This window comes from Colobus angolensis, unplaced genomic scaffold (genome assembly GCF_000951035.1).
Source record: "Colobus angolensis palliatus isolate OR3802 unplaced genomic scaffold, Cang.pa_1.0 Scaffold415, whole genome shotgun sequence".
Classification (NCBI taxonomy): Eukaryota; Metazoa; Chordata; class Mammalia; order Primates; family Cercopithecidae; genus Colobus; species Colobus angolensis.
The window spans coordinates 471,244-491,501 of NW_012117544.1; the positions used below are offsets into that span (position 1 = coordinate 471,244).

Genomic DNA, 20,258 nt, shown 5'->3' on the forward strand with positions numbered 1-20,258 from the left:
TTAAATGTCTGAACCTGCTGTCAGGTGCGGAATTGAGGTGGATCCCTCATTGAAGAGTTTGAGAAATCAGTGGTGCTGGAATGTCCTGGACAGTCTGGCTCTCAGGGATGAAAGGGAGGGGGCGAGGGTGGGTGGGAGCTGAGCTGGGCACAGAGGGAGGAGGGCCATTCCAGGGGTGAGGGCCAGGGGCAAAGAGGCTCCAGGCCTGGAGCAGGGTTTTCAGGCTGGGAAAAGAGATGGTGGGTGAAGGATCTCTGTTAGGGCAGAGATAAAAGTCTGTAACTGGAGGTCCAGCCAGAGACAACTCCTTCCAGGAAGGAGGCAGGGAGAGGGGGGCTATGCTTTGAGGAGAAGGGGGAGGAGTGAAAGGGCAGAGGGACTGGTGTTGAGTGATCAGATTTCTCCTATCCTGGTCTATTTCACCAGCAGACACCCTGGGAGGCTATGAGACTCTCCCTCAGGGCTACTTTCCCACTGGATGCCAGGACTCCCCCCACCCAACACTGAGAACGCAGAGGAGCCTCAAATTATATGTGAGATAAAAAAGAGAAGGAGCAGGATTTCTGGCTGACAATGAGGATATTTATTGACAAGGGATGGGTGACTTGGGATGGGGAGAGAGACCCCTCCCTTGGGATCCTGCAGCTCCAGGCCCCTGTGGCTGGGGGAAGGGTCGGGGGCCTAAGAGCATTCTGCACGGGCCACGGTCTTCTCCACGGTGCTCCCTTTGTGCGTGACCTGGCAGCTGTAGCTCTTGTGGGACCTCCACTGGTCGGACGTCAGGCTCAGGTAGCTGCTGGCCGCGTACTTGTTGTTGCTCTATTTGGAGGGTGTGGTGGTCTCCACTCCCATGTTGACAGCGCTGCCATCTGCCTTCCAAGCCACTTCCACGGCTCCCGGGTAGAAGTCATTGATCAGACACACTAGTGTGGCCTTGTTTGCTTGGAGCTCCTCAGAGGAGGGCAGGAACAGAGTGACCAAGGGGGAAGCCTTGGGCTGACCTGCGGGGTGTATGAGGGGGAGGGGTGTCAGAGTCCTGGTGTCCACCTGGGGAACCCCCGACCTCAGTCTTGAAGTGGGCTTGGGACTATGGCCCAGGGCAGGGACCTCAGGCCGGACTCTTGCTGGACTGAGGTCAGGTCAGCGGTGAGTGGAGACACACTCAGATGGGAAGCTCTTCAGTGCCCCCCACTCTTGGGGAGTCATAGACCCCCTCTTGGATCTGTCTGTTTTTCATACGTTCCATCACCTACAGACCCCTACCTGTGCTCACTCCACACTGGATGGGATGGAGTCCTGGACCACATCTCACCCTGGGTATCTGCCTGTCTTGGGGGTATCTGTCTGAACGCCTCCTACCAGTTCCCCTTGTTCTCGTCTCTTCATGCAGAGCAGCTGTTTGTCCTGGGTTCAGGCTCTTCTCTCTCACAGGAGTGGGTTTCTTACCCACACATCCCCCTGGCGACATCATTGCAGCCCCCTCCCCACCTCCCTGCAGAGACCCCTCTGGTCTGCCTGGTGAGAGAGGGTGTCAGTCCTGAGGGATGGATTCCAGTAGATCAAAGATTTTCATTTGAGGCATTTTTTTTTTTTTGACTCCCTGAGCTGAACGTGGAACTGAGTCTGTTCAAAAGAGTCTCTATGTCGTGAGAACTTATATGGGGGATCTGACTCTGCAGTGGGTTTTCCCTGACAAGCAGGCATCTGTCCCAGTCACTGTCCCTACCAGGAGTCCTTGTCCTGTGCATCTGCTTTGGGGTCTTCCTCCAGTGGAGGAATTGGTAAGGGTCCATGTTTAGGGCCTATTTTCTGAGACCCACCACCCTGTCCATGGTGTCCTGTCTTGGGGGAGGGAGTGTGACCCAGCACTGTGGGGCCACCTTCTTACAGGATATTCTTCCTCTATCTTTGTCCTCCTCCCATCTCCTTCCCCATCTCTCCATGTCCTCAGTCAGAGGCCTCCTGTCACTGTTTAACGCAGCCCCATAACTGGGACCTACGGAGGACAGAACCATAGGAGAGGCCAGAACCCCAGGAGAGGATGGGTGACAACACTGACCCAGGAGCCCAGATGAGGAGGGGCAAAGATTCCAGACACCCAGTCAAGCTGAGACCTTAGCCTTAGACAGACAGGAAAGGGAAAAATCTCCCCGTATTTCACTTGGGATCTCAGAGAGGAGAGAAGCAGAGAAACTTACCGATGACGGTCAGCCTGGTGCCTCTTCCCAACATAACACACAGTGACACAGCCCCACACACAAACCCCTCCTGACACACCCCACCTGTTCCCCGCTGCAGCTGCTTAGGCGCCCAGGTCCAGCGGCCCTGTCGTGAAGCAGGTCTGGCCGATAGGAGGGTGAGGGGGATGGCCCCTCCATGCATGCATGCACACTTGACTGGAAGTTAGGGATCCCTCCAGCCCCAGAGGGAGAGGGGAGAGGGAGGAGGCATGTCTGCACATGACATCTGGGTCCCTTGCTACTCTTTGTCCTAGAGGAAGCCATGTGTCCCAGCTCAGCTCCTTTGGAGACTCACCATGGAAGAAGCGAGAAGCCTGTTTATGCCACAGGGAATGTGGAGCTGGTCCCCATTGGAGAACCGAGCCCCTGGGAGCGTTCTGTATGCCCAACACAGCCCCAGTGGGATACCCATGTGGCAATGATTCTGAATAGCACAGGAGTATGTGTGTGTGTGTGTGTGTATTTGCATGCAGGCAAGTTTGTTTGTGAATACCTGTGTGCCTATGAGATGTTCATGTGTGTTTATGTTTGTGAAAATGTGTGTATGTGTGTTTGTTTCATAGCCCGGGCCCCCCATTCTGTGCTACCTTCCAGGACAATAGTCAGCCCGGTTCTTAGATCCCACATACAGCTCTTAAAAAGACCAATTGGTTTACAGGCACGTCTATGGCACCACTCCGGAATCTCATGATTGACCTTGACCTCCCCAACCCCACTGACCATCCATGCATAACTGGACATTAGGTACTTGAGGTGTGGTCAGTTTTGGACTGATTACCTAGGGGTGAGCGTGGAGTTGACCCTTATTCCCCTGGGCACTTGAATATAACAGGGACACTGGTGACACATGTGGGACCAATGGTACCCAGCTGTCCTGTGGGGTGAGTGACTTGGGTCCAGAGGATCAGGGTCTAGGCTGTGCCTGTTTCAGAGAGAGATGTGGGAGTAGAGGGCAGGGTCCTGGGAGTCAGGAACAGCGTGGGCCACTAAGGAGTAGGGGAGACCAAGGACCCGTGGACTGGAGACGCTCCTTCTGCCTGAGAAGGAAGGACCCCTTGAGAGAGGGAGACTGTCCAGGGAGTGAGACCTTATGATCTGTGGAGGGAACTCGTTCTTCTGGAGGCCATGGGGAACCAAGGAGAGGTCGCCCCAGGCTGCTGGAGGTGGACATGTCCACACAAACACAACACGTATGGGAAAGAGGGGCAATCCTGGGACCTGCTGCCCAAGGCTGTGTTCTGCAATATTCTCTGGGCCTTTCTAGGTGATGGTGGAACTACCTCTCAAAAACAATCCAGACTCCATTCTCACAAGTCTAAAATAATTTTGTTCATCTTGCAGATTGGACAAATTTAGGGTAGAAAATGTATAAACAGAAACAAAACACAAAACCCAAGGTTTTTGGTTGACTGAAGATATTTATTGAAGGTTTCTTGAGTGCAGGGAGAAGGGCTGGATGGCTTGGGATGCAGAGAGACCCCTCTCCTGGGATCCTGCAGCTCCAGGCCCCTGTGGGTGGGGTGAGGGGTGGGAACCTATGAACATTCTGCAGGGGCCACTGTCTTCTCCACGGTGCTCCCTTCGTGTGTGACCTGGCAGCTGTAGCTCTTGTGGGACTTCCACTGGTCAGGCGTCAGGCTCAGGTAGCTGCTGGCCGCGTATTTGTTGTTGCTCTGTTTGGAGGGTGTGGTGGTCTCCACTCCCGTGTTGACAGCGCTGCCATCTGCCTTCCAAGCCACTTCCACGGCTCCCGGGTAGAAGTCATTGATCAGACACACTAGTGTGGCCTTGTTTGCTTGGAGCTCCTCAGAGGAGGGCGGGAACAGAGTGACTGAGGGGGAAGCCTTGGGCTGACCTGCGGGGTGTATGAGAGGGAGGGGTGTCAGAGTCCTGGTGTCCACCTGGGGAACCCCTGACCTCAGTTTTCAGGTGGGTGAAGGACTAAAGCCCAGAATAGGGACCTTAGGCTGGGTCTTGCTGTACTGAGGTCAACTTGGCGGTGGTAGGGACCCTCACCTCCTGATGGGAAATTCCTCAGCATCTGAGGACTGAGGAGAATCAGGCCTCTTTTGCTCCAGCCTCATCTTCAGATTCTCCCCTCCTTATCATCCAGCTCTCACTTCACCTGTGCTCCCTGACGCTGGTTGGGTTCAGCCCTGGGCCCTTGTCTTTGCTTGGGGGACATCTCTGTTTGAACATCCCCTGCCAGGTCCCTCCTCTGGGTCTATTCACGAGGGCATCTGTGTCCTGTTTTTAGGTTCTCCTCCCTTTTGATGAGTGAGTTTCTTCCCCACTTGTCCCCTTGGCACCATCATTGCAGTCTTTGCCCCACTTTCCCACAGGGGCCCCTCGGTGGGGACGGGGTGTCAGTCCCGCGAGCCGGCTCCCTGGGAGTCCAGGAGATGGAGGGCTTTCAGGTGAAGTATATTGTCTGTTCTGAGCCTAGCGCTGTGTCTGCTCTATGGGGTCTCCTTGTCATATTGGGAGATCTGGCTGTGCTAAGACATCTGTCTGTCCTGACTGGTCCCTTTCACCTGTGCCCACCAGGAGTGCCTCCCTCAGCATCTGCTTTGGGGTCTCTCCTTTTTGGTAGGATGGAAAGGCTCTAACCTTGGCCTGAATGTCCTGAGAACCACTCTATCCGTGGCAGCCTGTCTGTCCTGGGGGAGGAGGGACCCAGCACCCTGGGGCCACCTCACCGGACATTCTTTGTCCATCCTTGTCCCCCTTCATTTCCGTAAGTCCCCAGTCAAAGGTCTCCCTTCTTGGTTTTTAAAGCAACCCCATAGTTGGGACCCAGAACCCTAGGAAGCTGAACTGTTTCCAGCATCCTTCCCCTGTCCCACGGCCCTGGTGCCCTAGCCAGAGCCCCTGCTCTGCTGGTCTTTGAAGCCTGGAGCCTCTGTGTGAGGGAGCAGAACATCCCAGAGCCCAGGGGAGAATGCCCTGTAAGTGAGAGCGGCAGGTTCAGGCCTCAGCAGGGAGCAGGAAGAGGTCACTGGGATCTTCCCATCATGCCCCACCAAGTACCTAAGAAGGGACAGGCTGGAGGAGTTTAGAGCCAGGAAAAAAGGCAATGGTGACAGACCCCAGAGAGATTGAGACCCCTGCCCTGGAGAGAACAGAAAGGTGAGAAAAGTCTCCCCAGATCTCACCGTAGGCCCAAAAGAACAGAAAAGAGGACTCACCGAGGACGGTCAACTTGGTTCCACTTCCGAACACATTACACTGTGATATGACCCTGCACACAAACCCTCCTAATACACCCGACCCAACCCCCCTGCAACCCTGCAGCTGCTCACAAGACACAGGGTGCAGCCCCTTTTTCTCATGGGTGGTTGAGCCACAGGTGGGGTAAAGGGGTCACCTTCTACTGACCCGAATATCACTTCCTTGGGGGCGTGGGAGTTCATCCACCCAAGTCATGGGAAGGGTTGACAGGTCTGTGTGTTATTGTCTCCCAGGTAATTGCATTTCTGAGGGGGAGTTGGGTGGTTTGGATCAGCTGGTGTCAGGAATGCCAGGGAGGAGGAGGAGGTGAGCGGCTGGGTGATACCACTGACATGGTGCATCTGGGACCCCTCTGAGAAGTTGGGAATGGTGGGGAGGGTCCTTGATGCCCCCCACATCCTCAGCACTGGAGGTCATGGTGGGATAGGCTTGGAATGGTGACTGGGGCTTGTGGGGAGAATGACGTTGACCACAGGGACACAGACCCCACTGTAAGGCCTGAGCTCCAGCATCCTTGGCCCAGTTGTCCTGAAGGAGCAGCTCACAGGTCACTGCCCAGGTCCCCCTCCTGAGCTTATGGGGACAGCTTCCTACCTACGGGCTGTGTGTGCTGGATTAGAGCTGCAGTGGCCCAGAGGAGAGTTCCTCAAGGGAGGTCATAGACCTCACTGGCAGTGTGGTTTCCTCCAGGAGCTCTAGGTGTGTGGGATCTCTGCGTCCCCTTCAGTTCCCTCGGCTTACACACCCCCCCACATGTGTGTGCTGTGCAGTCCCCTACATGCACGGGTGACCTACATAGCCTGTGCTCAGGAGTGTCACCAGCATTGGGGGGTACCCACAGTGGATGGACATGTGCAGTGCGGGGCCTGGACACACACAGCCTGGACCTGCATCCTGGTCTGGGCCCATCACCTGAAGAGCTCACACCTGGGACACACACCTGGCATCCTGCAGTCTCCAACAGTATTCCCCACAGCAAGCACCTCCCCTGACTGCTGAGATGTGGCCTGCTAATCCCTGATCAGAATCCCTTCCACATCTTCTATCTTACCCTTGGCCTGGACAGGAAACCCTGCCCCACCCTCCCATATCCAGGGGTGACCCCCTAGTCCCAAAGCCTGGAGACTGCAGGTCCCAGATTTGCTTTGCTCATGTCCTGACCTGGGCCTGACTGCAGCTCCTTCTACCTGGGCCCTTCCTGATCCTTCCAGAAAGATGCCCAACATGAACATGTATGTTTGTGTGCATGTTGTGCAAGTGCACGTGTGTGTGTATTATAGCTCAGATCCCATGTTGAGTTCTTCAGAAGACAAATCAGCTTCACCCAAGCTCCTGGCATAACCCCAGAATCTGACTCTTGACTTTGAACTCATCAGTCATTTGACCACTTGTGCACAGCAGGACATTAGACTTTCGTAGTGGCATCAGTGAGGAGCAGAGCTGACCCTTGTCCCCTACAAATGTTGAATACAGCTGAGACATCCAGTGACACCTGGGATGAGAGGCACCCAGAGGGGGATGTGGGGTGAGTGACTAGGGTCGAGGGGATAAGCGTCCCATCAGTGATTGTTACAAGGGGGGTTTGTGGGGGTGGAGGGTAGGGTCCCTGGGATGACAGGAACAGAATGTGCCCATGGAGAAGGGGAGATGCTTTGATGAGGCTTTGATGAGGAAATACATGTGGGGTGACCACATGGCCTCGGAGGGGGATGGACAAACACCTTGAGAGAGGGATGGCATCTGGACAGTGAGGGCCAAGGGCAACAAGGAAGGGAGCTGAGATGTTCGCCCAGGGCCGTAGGGATGTAAGGAGGGTGTGTCCCCAGGTAGCCAGAGTTGGATATGCTCACAGGGCAGGAGGAAGTACAGCGGAGACATGGGTAAGAATGAAGATGCCTGGGTCCTTCTGAAGACTATTTCCTTATTCTGGAATATTCTGTGGGGATGAGGTGATGGAAAAAGTATGCCTCAGAGAAACATCAGGATGCTCCCAGGCAGCATTGTCACAAGTTCAAAGGACTCTGTTCACTTTTGGTTGGAGATAATCAAATTTAGGAGGGAAAGTGGATAAACAAAAATGAGCAGACAGCATGTTTTCTGATTGACAAGGAGGACATTTATTGAGGGTTTATTGGGTGTTGGCAGAAGGACTGGATGACTTGGGGTGGGAGGGAACACCTCTGCCCTGGGATCCTGCAACTCCAGGCCCCTGTGGGTGGGGTGAGGGTCGGGGGCCTAAGAACATTCTGCATGGGCTACTGTCTTCTCCACGGTGCTCCCTTTGTGTGTGACCTGGCAGTGGTAGCTTCTGTGGGACTTTCACTGCTTGGGCATCAGGCTTAGGTAGCTGCTGGCTGCGTACTTGTTGCTCTGTTTGGAAGGTGTGGTTGTCTCCATGCCCTTGGCGACTGGGGTGCCATCTGCCTTCCAGGCCACTGTCACGGCTCCTGAGTAGAAGGCATTTATGAGACACACCAGTGTGGCCTTGTTGGCTTGGAGCTCGTCAGAGGAGGGCGGGAACAGAGTGACCAAGGGAGTGGCCTTGGGCTGACCTGCGGAATGGATGAGGGGTAGGGGTCAGAGTCCTAGTGTCCCCCTGGGGAGCCCCTGACATCAGTGTGTGAGGAGTGTTCAGGCCCCGCAGTGTCAGTGCAGGACCTCTCAGATGTGGTCCACACTGTCTCAGAAGGGTGTGACATGATGTTCCTAAAAAACTCGGTCAGTTAGAAAACCTCTGAGCTTGACCCCTGCCCATCGCCTGCTTGGAAACCTTCCTAGGACTTGGGCTTTTGTACAGAGAGTGGACCTTCAGTTTCCTGGCCCTGCCTCACCCTGTCATCCTGATGTGGTCCAGCTCTGGCTGTATTCTCTGAGCTCTGTGAGCCTCCTGTCAGATTCAGTGTGGAAACTTTTCTCACCTGACACAACTGCTCTGGGTTGGGGGAGAGTGGGTCTCTCACCTAAGGGCTCTCTTTGTACCCATATCTCCTGGAGCCTCTGCAGTGGAGTCAGGGCCTTTGCTCACCCAAGTCCCACTGTCTGTCTGTCCTGGGCTCCTTTTCTGTGGAGTCTGTGTTAGAGTCTCTCTGTGTTTAGGGTCAGTCTACACTTTTTGTGCCTTGAGATCTGCCTGTCAGTGAACTCAGGGGTTCCTGCTTCTAGGGGTGCCTCCCATAGGGACCCAACAACCACCTCCCAGAATGCCATGGCCTTTCGTGACCCTTCGCCTGGCTCCTTCATGTCCAGAGCCTTTCCTTCCCTCCTGACAGGGCTTCAGGGGTCCCAGGCCAGCTCAGGGCTCTCTCCTTGGGAGCCCACAGAAACCTGGAGAGGCCCCAGCACCTCCTACTTTGTTACCAGCCTGGATCCGGAGTCCCACAGTCCAGGGGACTGGGCCCTGAGACTCTGATTTTTCATTTCCCAATCTTGGCTTTGAGGGTTTCAGGTCCTTCTAAAGTCTCCCAGGTGGTCACTCCTTTGAACACTTTGTTCCCTCTCCCCCATGAGATGGGGCCTCAGTTTCCCTTGCACAAAGCTCAGTAGGCAGTCAGAAGCCCAGACGGGGAGAGGACAGAACTCAGCAAGTTTTAGGGAAGCAGCCTGGCCCTGGCAGACAGACAGACGATTGAGTTTCAGTAGCTCATCCAGTCTAGTGCCCTACCTCTGAGGCCAGAGGTGAAGGGGTCTTGGTGACCCACTGAGGCAAGGGTCTGAACAGTGAGGGGAGAGATCCTTGACCAGGACCTAGGCTCCAGAGAGAAAGGTTCACTGACAAGTCAACAAAAGATACAGAAAAGAACAAAAGCAGCAGAAAATTTCTCAGTGCTTTGAGGAGAGCAGGGAAGGAGGGGGAAGAAACTCACCTAGGATGGTCAGCTTGGTCCCCTCGCCGAACACCCAATGCTGTGACACAGGCTCATACAAAAACCCTCCCTGGACGCCCCTACCCCAACCCCTGCTGCAGCTGTGATGGAGGAAGCTGGGGCCACTGCTCCTGGTGGCATCTGCTCATGAGGGAGTTCACATGGCTGCCACACTCATCCCCACAGAGAGAGGTTGACAGGTGACATCCTGTGACCAGCAGCAGGATCCCTAGAAATCCTGGTTCCTGGAGGACAATGGATTTGGTTTTCCCAGCAACTATCATGCAGCCATGGGGATGAGTTTATTGGAGGACATTGTGTCACTAGGAGTGAACTTCTGTGGTCAGGGAAAAATGGTCTCCCTGGTGGAGCTGACTCAACACTGACTACTTGGGTGACACCCTGGGTGATGCAGAGAGTACCCTCTCCCTCCAGGGAGAAGCAGGTTACCCTAGAGTGCAGCGTCCTGGGAATCTTCCTGTGAACATAGCTGTGACTCAGCTCCACCTTCCCTGGGCTTGTCCTAGTTGGGATGGGCCTGGCCAGTGAGGCCTGGCTGGTCCCCACTGGAAATGCCAGCCCCATCCAGGGTAAAATGGAAGGATCTCCTGCACCCCTCAACCTGTTCTGATGTTGGTGGGTGGGGCAGTGGTTGCCATTGCGTTATTCAAGTAAGGGGGACATAAAGGAGCTCCCACGTGTGGTCTCCAAATATCACCTTCTGCTAAGGGATGTGAGGTCAGTGCGGTATCCCAGGCCTGGGGCAGAAAAGGGACATGATGAGACAGAACCTCTCATCCTCTGAGAAATCAGGAGCCACGGAAGCTCCTGGGGCAATGGGAGAAAATCAGATGCCACCTGAGGAGGTGCCCAGTGGCTAAGTGTTCATGTTTTGTAGCCGCATTGTCATTGCCAATTCAATATAATCGCAGTGGAACCCGCATGTCAGATGTCCTGACATGCACACCAGCGGTTTGCCCTGAAGGATGTCCAGGCATCAGATCATCAGTTATCAAAGTGGTGAATGAAAGGGAAGAATGTACATTTTTTTCTTTTTCCCAAAGCATGAAGCACACTCCCGAGTGCCCATTGCAGCTGCTGGGCCCTCCCTTCAGGAAGCCCTCATGAGGAGGAGGTGAACTGAAGCCTCAGCCCTCTGCCTGCCTTCTCATCTGAGGGACGAAGTTATTGATCATCAGATGCAGCTGATGTCACTAAAGGAATGACAACACAACATGGGTGTTTTTTCCGGAAGTAGCCACATGTCCTGGGAAGGGATTATGCCAGTGTCCAGCCTGAAGCCCCTTGAGCTCTTGATGCTAGAAGCATTTTTTAGGAAAAGCGAGGTTGAGGGAAGTACTGGATTCCTCTCAGGGAGGCGGTGGCTGCATCCCGACTGTGGGACCAGCTCACTGCTCCTGCAGCTCCTGCCTTGCCAGGGAAAGCCAGAGCCATTTGGGAGACACCTGCAGATGGAATGGGCCTAAAAACACATTCACCAGTGATATCATCAAGTATTTAATTCACATAGAAACAAAATTAAAACTACGAATATGCAGCAGCACCACAGAGTCAACTAAAAAGAGACACAATGATATTCACAAGACATTTGATGAGACCCTGATTAACTATTTTTGATGTCAAGAAATCCTTGATATTCTCTCCAGTTAAGTGTGTGATGACTAGCATTTGCTTCACGCCCTTGCCTGAGGGAGTAGTTTAGTTATTCTGCTGTGGGTGAGTCCGCATTATCTGAAAATGGATGATGCTGGGGACCGGGTGATGGGAACCTTGGAGTCATTACTATTCTTCTGTATCCCTATTTTTGTGTTCAGAGATCTTCATCATAAAAACATACAGTAACTTATAGAGAGGGTGAAGCTTGGGACTGTGTCTCCCATGGGCTTGAATTTTCATAGCTGTGAAATGGGTCAAACAGAGGCGGAGGAACTCTGGGTGCCTGAAATTCAGTTCAGCTCACAGCTGTGATTTGGGGCAGGGGTGGCTGAGATTCAGCTCCAAAGGGGCCCCTCTCTTTCTACATCATTGTGGAAAAAGTCCCCAGGCCTTGCAGCTCTGTCCCTGCCCTGGCTGGTCACTCAGCAGCTGCTCCTATGTCCCTGATGAACCAGAAACAGTGGGGGTCCCAGCCCGGTCACTATGGATTCACCGAGGCAGTCAAAGCCTTCAAGGGACCAAATTGCCCTCTGTCAGGGACCCTGGGATGAGGGTGTCTCTGAGTGAGGCTGCACGTCCACCATGGTGCAGGGGGTGAGGGGCCGATGGAACAACGTGACTGACGGAGGGAGTGGGGCCTGGTGGGATGAGGGTGTTTGGGGCAGTTGAGGTCCTGGGGAAGCCTGACTTTGCCTATAGCCCCAAGGTCACGCCCACCCTGTGCTGACCTTGCGTGAACCAGCCTTGACTCTAGTCCAGAATGAGACTCTGACACAGACTCTCCCCGATAACCATGGGATGCCCATTCTGTGCCTGGGACAGTGTCTTTGCTCATTTGTCTCAGTCCACCGGAGTCCTCCCCTCACACAAGCTGACCATCGCAGGCTCAGCCACACACCAAGCACACACTCACTCCACCCTAGAGCCTGACTTTAGAATCGGGAACTTCATGGTTGAGATCTCAGCCACATGCTGGTTAACTTTGAACCTCTAAGCCCATTTGATCACAACTGGTCACCTGTGTGCCCCAGCCTCACCCCAGGTTCCAGAGCTAGTGACATGAACAACAGTATCTTGCAGAGCATGCTAGGGCTCACTGAGTTGGCTGGGACGTTGAGCAGGATTCTGGACTTCTGTTTCCCTGTTGCAGGGCTTGTCAGTGTCTTTGCTTAGCCAACATGTGTCTTGAAAATCTGTGAAATTCACCGGTGAGTTTCCATTCCCAGTTCCTTTCCACAAGTTCCTGGTGATGGCACCACCATGGACTTCTCACCCAATAAACTGGGCACCAGGATTTTCCTCATCCTCACTGAGAATTCAAAGAGGTTGCAAATTAAATATTAGATAAGAAACGAAGAGAGGGAGCAGGATTTCTTGTTGCCAATGAGGATATTTATTGAGGGTTTTGAGGGTGCAGGGAGAAGGGTTGGATGACTTGGGGTGGGAGGGGAGACACATGCCCTGATCCTGCAAGTCTAGGACTCCGTGGGTAGGTGAGGGTCAGACACCTAAGAACATGCTGCAGGGGCCACTGTCTTCTCCACAGTATTCCCTTCCTGCGTGACCTGGCAGCTGTAGAGGTTGTGGGACTTCCACTGTCTGGCACTAGGCTCAGGTAGCCTTGTTGCTCTGTTTGGAGGGCGTGGTGGTCTCCACACACTCGGTGATGGAGATGTCATCTACCTTCCAGGCCACTGTCACAGCTCTCGGGTAGAAGTCACTCATGAGACATTCCAGTGTGGTCTTGTCTTGGAGCTGCCTGCCTCTGGGGTCAGAGGTGAAGGGGTCACAGTGACCAGCTGAGGCATACAGGGGTTCTGAATAGGGAGGAGAGAGATTAGCCTCCCAGGACCGAGGTTCTAAAGGAAACCCTGACCACAGGCTGTGGCAAGTCATAGACAAAGATCAAAATCAGAATAAAATTGTCACCAACTTGGCGAGAGCAGGGAAGGAAAGGGAAGAAGACACTCATCTAAAATGGTCAACTGGGTCCCTCCACAGAATACCAAATGCCGTGACACAGATTCATACAAAAACTCTTCACTGGGGCCCCCAACTCCCCCTCCCCATCCCCCACCTGAAGCTGATGTAGGAAGCCAGACCACTGCCCCTGGCGGGCATTTGCTCAGCAGAGTCCACACACCTGCCTGCCCTTCTGGGGCTGAGATGGGACGGTTGACCCTGTGTATGCAGTAACGGGATATCTGGAAATGGAGAGGCCTGAGGAAGTTGGTGTCTGGATCAGGTTTTCCATGTGACTGTGACCCAGGAATGGGAATGAGCTCTTTGGAGGGCATTTGCTTCACGAAGGAGTGAAATGACACGGAAGGGGACAGGGATTGTCTATACTTATGGGGTTGTAACCCTGATCTCTTGGTGTGACTACAGGGTAAGAGCTGGAGGCATCCTCAGGTTTCCCCAGTGAGTGCCTTAGAGGAGGGGCAGCTTGCCCCAGAGCCAGCAGTCATGGGAAGCTCCAATGTGACCACAACCACATCTCCAGGGGGTCTCACTTCTATCCTTCTGGTGTTGTCTTAGTTTGGGATGGGCTCACTAGGTTCTAGTATGAAATACCAGCCTCAACCTCCAGGGAGAAGTTGGAAGCAAGCCTCTGTTACCCGTTCAGGGTCTCGTCTCATTTTTGGGTATGTCTGGAGTTTCTGACTCAAAAGGGCTGTGTGAGTAGCATCCCAAGTGTGGTCACTAAATCCCACCTCCCACTTACGGGGACCAGTCCACTTAAGGTTAATGGGCAATTCCAGACACAAAGGCAGGAGAAAGATGTGCCCAGGACAGATTGTGAACAGAGAGCAGAAAGCTGTCGAGATCTACTGGGTTCTTTCAGGAGAATCCTGGGGCCACCAGAAGAGGCACCCAGTGGGCCATGGTGGGTCATTTTCATCATCAATAAAACAGAACTGTGGTGGACTCAAGTGAGTCATACAGTAACATAACTTTGAGCTCACCATGAAGTAATTGTTCATCTTCTCAAGATGGCAGGCAACACGGTCATCATTATTAAGATGCTAAATGAAAGGAAAGATTCAACATGTCTATGCTATTTCTTACTGAAATAAGAATCGTACTCCCAGAGGAGCACAGAACATATGAGGGCACACCCTTTACAGATGCTCAGTAGAAGGAAAAGGTGGTCGAACTGAAGTGCAGTCACCTTGCATCTGTATACCATCTAATGGCACTGGATACTAAGTGCAAAGCTCAGCTAACGTCACAAATAGATGACCCCATATGGGAGCCCACTAGCCAAGCGGTCTTGCTGAAAAGTCGCACTGAGCCTTGTTAAAACTTTCTGTCCAAGAACCCATTTTCAGGAAATGCAGAAGCAGAGAGGAGTGCTTGGTTCCCTTGGGGAGGTAGCAGGCTGCATCCTGACCATGGGAAGGTCCTGGGACCAGCCCTCAGCTCCTGTAACTCCTGCCTTGCAAGGAAATTAAAAATCAACTAGGAAGATACCTGCAGATGGAACAGGTCTAAAAACACAGCCACCAGTCACAATTTCAAACTATGTGGAATCCTCATAGAAATGAAATGCAAAACCACAAAATAACAACAACACAAACACAGGTCTAGTGAAAGAAGCATAGGACATTTGTGAAGTATTTGATGGGAAACGTCCTTTTTTGGATATGAAAGAATTATTGATAATTTCTATTTAGGTTTGTAAGAATGTAGTTTTTTGGGGGTCCATATGTTGAGAGACACAAATGGAATGTTTAGACTAATGGACATGATGTCTACAATTTGCTGCAAACAACTGTGTAAAAGAGGTTGCTTGATTGTGGGTGGGTCAACATGAGCTGTATTATCCCATGTTTTTAAATTTTCTTACTGTCAGTTTCCTGTAATATCTTGCAAGGCAGTAATGAGAGAGATTAGTCTTGGGACAGCACCGGGGGGACATCCAGAGGGGAGTCTGGCATCCTACCCAGCAGGGACATTGAGAAGGTGGAAAGCAATGCGGTCCTCCTTGCTGTCGGAGTCTCAGCTTTCACATCCATGAAATGGGGCCAGACAGAGTGGTGGGAATCAGGACCCTTAAGTTTCCTTCTAACTTGTAGGTTGTGATTTGGGGCAGGGGTGGCTATGATTAGGCTCCAAGAGGAGCCCCTTCTCTGCCCCACTATGGCCCTAGAGTTCCCTGCCCTTGCAGGCTCTGTCTCCGGCCTGGCGTGACCACCCAGCAACTCTGGTGAAGGCACCCGCCACATCGCTGATGTGCTGGAGGCACCAAAAAGGGGCCTGACAGCACCCAAGACTGATGAGGAGTGCTGGGAAGTGCATCTCCCAAGGCCATCTCACCCACTGTCAGGGACCCTGGGACGATTGTGTCTCTGACATCAGGCTGTAGGTGCACATGGAGGGGCTGAGTCACATGAGTGAGGGAGGGAGTAGGCCCTGGTGGGGTGGGGTCTAGGGTAGCCAAGTCTTATGAAAGCCTGACCTGCCTGTAGCCCTTAATTCACACTTACCCTGCCCTGACCTTGTGTGACCTGGCCCTGATTCTTGGGTGAATATGATTTTGACACAGCCTCCATCAGATAGCCAGTGATGCCCATTCTCTGCTTGAGATGGTACCTTTCTCATTCAGTCCAGGCCACCTGAGTCCTACCCTCACACAGGCTGGCCATCGTGGCTGCAGCCATAACCATAATCAAACTCTACTATGTCCCCTGACTTTAGAATTTGAGACTCTTCATGATTGAGATCGCATCCCTGTGCTCTCTTTCTGACCTGGCCAGTGTTAACCCTGAGCCTGACCCATTTGATCACAATGAATCATCTTTGTGCCTCAGCCTGCCTCGGCCCACGTCCCAGCACTAGTGACATGAATATCAGTGTCTTGAAGAGCACCCTAGGGCTAAGTTGGTTGGGACAGTGAATAGAATTCTTGACTTGCAAGGCTGCATAAAATGAACTGTTGGCCGGGCACAGTGGCTCACACCTGTAATCCCAGCACTTAGGGAGGCTGAGGTGGCGGATCACAAGGTCAGGAGATCGAGACCATCCTGGCTAATACAGTGAAACCCCGTCTCTACTAAAGATAGAAAAATTAGCCGGGCATAGAGGTGGGCATCTGTAGTTCCGGCTACTTGGGAGGCTGAGGCAAGAGAATGGCGTGAACCTGGGAGGCAGAACTTGCAGTGAGCCGAGATCACGCCCCTGAACTCCAGCCTGGGCCACACAGCAACACTCCGTCTCAAAAAAAGAAAAAGAAAAAGAAAAAAAAGAACTGTTTACAACTGCAGGACTTGTTAGCATCTTTCATAGCTAATGTGCATTGTGAAAGTGAGAACTACACTGAAGGGTTCCATTTTCCAGCCTTTTCGTGTCTCCCTGGTGATGGCACAACCATGGACCCCTCACCAAATAAATGGTCCTCTAACCGAGTTCATGGATGCGACTGGGAGGTTCAGCCCTGTTCCTGGTCTGGTTATGGCCTGGGCTCAAGGGTTTTCCATCTCTAGTCCAAAGCGGGGTCCTGGAATGCTCCTCGTTTCTCCCTGATACCCCACTCAGGGCCACCACGCTGTCCTCACTAGGTTCCACATCCTTCCCAGGTGGGCAAGAACTGCATTTCAGGGCCTGCTCTGCAGGGACAACTTTCTATTCTGGATCATGGTTCCCACTGGCACAGGGAGCTCACCCAGTTCCCTGGCAGGTTGGGTAGGGTGTGGGATGGTGGGAACGTGGGATCTCACTTCAAACTGCCCGTTGTCCCTGAGCAGCGACTCTTTAGCAAAGGCACATGACCAGACGGACGGCACATTGGAAACTGGGTTCTATGTGATCAGGTATTTATTGAAAAGTAAAATTGAGGGTGTTGGACTGGTCTGAGCTGATGCCAGGGTCACGGGTATGGCAGAGAGTTGAGGGAGGGGTGACTGGGAGAGGAAGGACCCTCTGAGAAGATGACTGGTTGAGGCAGTGAGCCTCCTCCCTTGGGTGACTTTCCCACTGGGTGCAGAATTCCCTCCACTCTAAATGGAGAACCCAGGAATGGCTAGGAATTATATGTCAGAATAGAAAAAATGAGATAAAACAAAATTTCTGATTGTCAATGAGAATATTTATTGAGGGCTTATTGAGTGCAGGGAGAAGGGCTGGATGCCTTGGGGTGGGAGGAGAGACCCCTCCCCTGGGATCCTGCAGCTCCAGGCCCCTGTGGGTGGGGTGAGGGGTGGGAACCTATGAACATTCTGCAGGGGCCACTGTCTTCTCCACGGTGCTCCCTTCGTGCGTGACCTGACAGCTGTAGCTCTTGTGGGACTTCCACTGGTCAGGCGTCAGGCTCAGGTAGCTGCTGGCCGCGTACTTGTTGTTGCTCTGTTTGGAGGGTGTGGTGGTCTCCACTCCCGTGTTGACAGCGCTGCCATCTGCCTTCCAGGCCACTTTGACGACTCCCGGGTAGAAGTCACTGATCAGACACACTAGTGTGGCCTTGTTGGCTTGAAGTTCCTCAGAGGAGGGCGGGAACAGAGTGACCGAGGGGGCAACCTTGGGCTGACCTGCGGGGTGGATGAGGGGGAGAGGGTCAGAGTCCTGGTGTCCACCTGGTGAGTCCCTGACCTCAGCATATGGTAAGGTGTTGGGGTGCGCTTGTTCCGGGGCTGTGCGTCCAAGAGTCTATGCCATGCAGATGGGTCAGGGTGGTTTCCACTATGCCCTGATCTGCACTGGGAGCTATTTCGCCTTAGACACCTTCTGATCACCTGTCCTGAGATCTCTCGGGGTCTTGGCCTCTCACACGGACATCTGACCCTCAGCGCCCTGACCCTGCCCTCTCCTGCCATCCTGACAGGGCCTTCTGGGTGGCATCTGTGCCCTGAGCAGATAAAGAGAGCTCTGTGTCTCTCCTGCATAGTGAACTCTGAGGTTACTTTTCTGGCATGGCTCCCCTGCTCTGTGGGATGCTGGGGCGTTTTGGTCCCTCAGGCTGTTCCAGCCAAACGTGTTCTGTAGCCTGTGTGTGGGGCAAGGGCCTGGGGGGATCAGAGAGTGTGTCTGCTGTCCTGGGGTTTCTCTTATTCCACGGGGTCTTTTCTGCTATCAACCCCACATCCCGGCTACCTGGTCATAGCAGCGGGGCTTTCCCGCTATGTACTGTGCCCCCTCTGATCCCCCTGGGCACAGGGGATATGTCCTGAAGAGACCCAGGAGCCCGCCCTTTCCTCACATCCTCTCCTTTGGTACCCTTTCCCTGGCTCTGGTGTCCAGAGTCTGCTTCTCCCTTCTCCCTCATGACTGGGTTTCCTGAGTGTCAGGCTGGCTCAGGGCTCAGTCCCTGGCAGCCCCCAGACATCCAGGGCAGCCTGTCCACCTCCTACCTCACTCTGGGTCTGGATTCTGGTCCTGGGTCCCAGCCCTGTGATTCCTGAGCACCAGCCCTGAGGGCACTTAGTCTGTCTAAAGTCTCCCAAGAGGTCCCTCCCTCGGACCCCTTGTTCCTGATTCCCCAGGAGATGGAACTGAAGTAACCCAAGAGTAATGCTGCTCTAACAAGAACCCAGACTGAGGAGGCCAGAACAGAAGAATGCTTAGAGACCCAGCCTTCCTCTGGCAGATGCAGAGACAGTCAGACAGACAGAGAGGAGACAGACAAATGGGGCTTAGGAGGTCATTCTATACAGTCCCCTCCCCCTGCGGCCAGAGGTGAAGGGGTCGTAGTGACCTGCTGAGGCAGGGAAGGGACTGACAGGGAGGGCAGAGGTCCTTGCTCAGGCCTGGGATCGAGGGAGAAACCCTGACCACAAGTTGAGACAAGACGCAGAAACAAAGAAAAACAGCAGAAATTGTCCCAAGACTGGGGAAGGAGAGGGGAGAAGAGACTCACCTAGGACGGTCAGCCGGGTCCCTCTTCCAAAATACGCAACACTGTGACACAGGCTTATAAAAAAACCCTCCCTGGGACGCCCCTATCCCCAGCCCCCAGTGCAGCTGTGAAGGAGGAAGCTGGGGCCACTGACCCTGGTGGCATCTGCTCATGAGGTAGTCCACCTGGTCCCCAAACTCAACCCACAGAGAGAAGGGGACCGGTGACATCCTGTGACCTGCAGCAGGATCCCTGGAAATCCATTCTTCTGGAGGACACTGGCATCTTGGATTTGGTTTTTGTGCCAACCATCAGTCAGGCCCAGGATTGAATTTATTGGAGGGCATTAGTGTCGCTAAGGAGTGAATTTCCACAGATGGGATAGGTGGGCTCTTCTCTGCAAAGTTGAACCAACCCATAGTTCAACTTTTGGTAACACCATGGGGTGGTGCAGAGGGTGCCCCTCTCCTCCCACGGAGAGGCTGGTTGCCCTAGAGTGCAGTGTTCTGGGAACCTTGGTGGGTTTCAGCCCCACCATCTGGAGTAGTTCTAGTTGGCTAGGCCTGGTCAGTGAGGCCTGGCTGGTCCCAATATGAAATGCCAGCCACATGTGTTAGGGTAACCCTGGGAGCATCCCCTGCAGCCCTGAATCTGGCGTCATGTTAGGTGGGACAACTGGGGTGGTGGCTGCCATTGTGTTTTTCAAATGGGGGATGTGAGGGAGCCTCCAGAATGTGGTCTCCAAATACCACCTCTCACTAAGGGATGGGAGATCAGTGGGGGATCCTAGGCCTCAGGGAGGAAGAACACATCAGACAAATAAGAAAGGGACATGATGAGACAGAACCGCTTATCCTCTGACTAATCAGGAGCCATTTGTGAGGAAGTCTGATGCCACTTGGGGAGACCTCCCCTAGGAAAATATTCATCATTGGTGGTCACCTGTCATCATGAATTAAATATAATGATAGTGGCTTCAAAAATATTAGATAGTTTGAATCCTAGAATTCACCCTGAGAGAAGACATGAACTGTTCACCCTGGAAGGATGGCTGGGTCCTGGATCATCTGTGTGCAAAGTGGCTCCTTCCTAGAGCATGAAGCTCACTCCTGGGTGAACAGAGCCCAGCTGCAGACCCCTGACTTCACAGACACTCTGCAGCACTCATGAGAAGGTGGTGAACTGAAGCCTCAACCCTCTGCCTTCCTTCCCATCTGAGGGATGTAGCTATTGGCCATCCTGTGCACCTTACGTTACTGTAAGAGTGGCAGTGTGACATGGGTGACTTTGCTGGCAGCAGCCCCATGTCCTTGGAAGCCATTTGCAATGTCCAATCTGAATCAAGTTAATCCCCTTCATGCTAGAATCATTTTCCAGGAAAGTAGAAGCTGAGGGAAACCCTAGGTTCCTGCTCCA

General features: G+C 53.3%; 1 protein-coding gene and 2 gene segments (V, D, J or C); all 3 read right to left on the reverse strand.

Moving 5' to 3' along the window:
* Positions 1-566: 566 nt before the first annotated feature.
* On the reverse strand, positions 567-2,382 carry LOC105521993. The segment is given in 2 exon segments: positions 567-1,001; positions 2,199-2,382. Coding segments are annotated over 2 exon segments (504 nt in total).
* A 1,260-nt stretch (positions 2,383-3,642) lies between these two features.
* The window catches only part of LOC105521985, a 268,074-nt gene continuing 251,458 nt past the window's right edge, over positions 3,643-20,258 (reverse strand). Inside the window, 2 exon segments of the V gene segment in view lie at positions 3,643-4,095; positions 5,429-5,468. Coding sequence covers positions 3,776-4,095; positions 5,429-5,468 — 360 coding nt within the window.
* Positions 17,078-20,258, reverse strand: part of LOC105521984 (immunoglobulin lambda-like polypeptide 5) — a 21,959-nt gene continuing 18,778 nt past the window's right edge. Inside the window, 1 exon segment of the mRNA XM_011956363.1 lies at positions 17,078-17,538. Within this exon segment, the coding sequence (XP_011811753.1) occupies positions 17,219-17,538 (320 nt within the window). The 3' untranslated portion in view covers positions 17,078-17,218.